The sequence below is a fragment of the Epinephelus moara genome, chromosome 6 (assembly GCF_006386435.1).
Source record: "Epinephelus moara isolate mb chromosome 6, YSFRI_EMoa_1.0, whole genome shotgun sequence".
NCBI classification, from domain to species: Eukaryota; Metazoa; Chordata; class Actinopteri; order Perciformes; family Serranidae; genus Epinephelus; species Epinephelus moara.
The window spans coordinates 44,757,252-44,759,223 of NC_065511.1; the positions used below are offsets into that span (position 1 = coordinate 44,757,252).

A 1,972-nucleotide genomic window follows, 5' to 3' on the forward strand; every position below is an offset into this window, starting at 1 on the left:
GGAAGAGGGATCCCTCCTCAGTTGCTCTTCCTGAGGTTTCTACCGTTTTTTTCCCTGTTAAAGGGTTTTTTTGGGGGAGTTTTTCCTGATCAGCTGTGAGGGTCATAAGGACAGAGGGATGTCGTATGCTGTAAAGCCCTGTGAGGCAAATTGTGATTTGTGATAATGGCCTTTATAAATAAAATTGATTGATTGATTGATTGATGTTGCTCTGCAGTGTAAACAGTTGTAGGAATCAGACTTTGACCATCTGAGGCGACGTGCACGCTCATCCGTCTGAAATGACCTGTGATTGGACAAAGTCTCCTAAAGACAAGAGGAAGAGGAGGAGTCTGGTCAGATCAAATTTTATGGTAACCCCCACTCACCAGTCTCTGACTGATCCCACTGTAGTGATTGAAGGACTGCACCAGAGCCACGAACCACACCCTGCATCCAGCTAAGACAGAGACAGAGACAGACATTACTGACGGACAGACACACAGAGACATCATTGAAAGACAGACACACCACTGAGGGACAGCTCAGGACTTTGGACTCGACACAAATCAACAAAGACTCGACTTTAACTCCAGAGACTCGGGACATGACCTTGACTTGAACGTTTTCAAAGTGACAGAAATCATTTTATTACCTAAATGAACATAAATGTTTTTAATTATTCTCAGTGACTTATCATGCAGCGCTGCGTTACATCTGTCTGTATGCTGTATCAAATTCTGCTACAGAGACTGGAACATTTAATTGGCCTAAAAGGTTCTGTGCTAAGCTGGTTTAAATCTTATCAGGGTTCCTACACATTTGGAATTTCAAAATTCCATACTTTTCCATACCCTAATTTCCAGACTTCTCTGCGTTTTTTGTTTGTTTTTTTTCTCAGAGAATATGCGACATCTGAGTAAATATATCAGTGTATCATATTTCACATCATATTTAATTATTCTTAATAGGCGATTGTAGCCAAGTACCATAATGGCACGCAAATAAAAACTCAGTTCAATGTCTGGGCTGAGGCAAAAAGGTTGGGATTCTGGGTGCAAGCGATGCAGTAACAAGACGTCTGTGTTTTTTCCTTTCATGTGGCTCAGAATCGCCTTCTCCCCCATGTTGGCGATGTCAAACGATTTCACACAAAGCTTGCATCTAGCTCTGTGTGTGAATTGGGAATCCTTGGCCAACCAGTATTTATATATGGTATTGTCAAGCCATCCATCCAAAAACTTGCATCTACCCATTGTGAACCACGTGAAACTCGTCTTCTTGTCGAAGGTGCAGTGTTGGAGTGAAATTTGATACCTGGGGGGTTGGAGGAGGGTCATGGGGCAGCGGACTGGACATACCACTTGTCAATCACGTAAACGGGGCGGTATGTTTTCTGAGACGTTTGCTCTCACACAAACTGTGCTTGGCCCGGCATAACGTTTGCTCTCACACAAACTGTGCTTGGCCCGGCATAAAACACGATCCAGATTGATTAAATTATTTCTGGAAATACCTAATTTTCTATTTTAGAAAACAGTATTTTAGAACAGTGGTAATAGTCTGGAAACATAAATATTTTTCCATACTTTATTTTTCATTTCCATACTTTTTAATACCTGGAAATTGATCAAATTTATTTCCATACTTTTCCATACTTTCCATACTTGCGTAGGAACCCTGTCTTATTTATCTGATCGTTTTCAGTTCGCTCACGTTACTGATGAATCATCTCTACATACTAAAGTTTGTTTTGGAGTTCCACAAGGTTCTGTGCTCGGACCAATCCTATTCACTCTATATATGCTTCCCATCATTAAAAATCACTCTGTAAATTTCAATTGTTATGCGGATGATATACAGTTGTATTTATCGATGAAGCCAGAAGAAACTGATCAATTAACTAAGCTAATTCAGAATGCAGCAGCACGTGTACTAACAGGAACTAAGAAACAAGATCATATTTCTCCTGTTTTAGCTTCTCTGCACTGGC

General features: G+C 40.6%; 1 protein-coding gene across 1 annotated transcript in view; it reads right to left on the bottom strand.

Annotated features, from left to right (window-relative positions):
- The window catches only part of elp6 (elongator acetyltransferase complex subunit 6), a 25,878-nt gene that overhangs the window by 18,680 nt on the left and 5,226 nt on the right, over window positions 1-1,972 (bottom strand). The window contains exon 3 of the mRNA XM_050047897.1: window positions 369-439. Coding sequence (XP_049903854.1) covers window positions 369-439 — 71 coding nt within the window. The remainder of the gene's footprint in view (window positions 1-368; window positions 440-1,972) is intronic.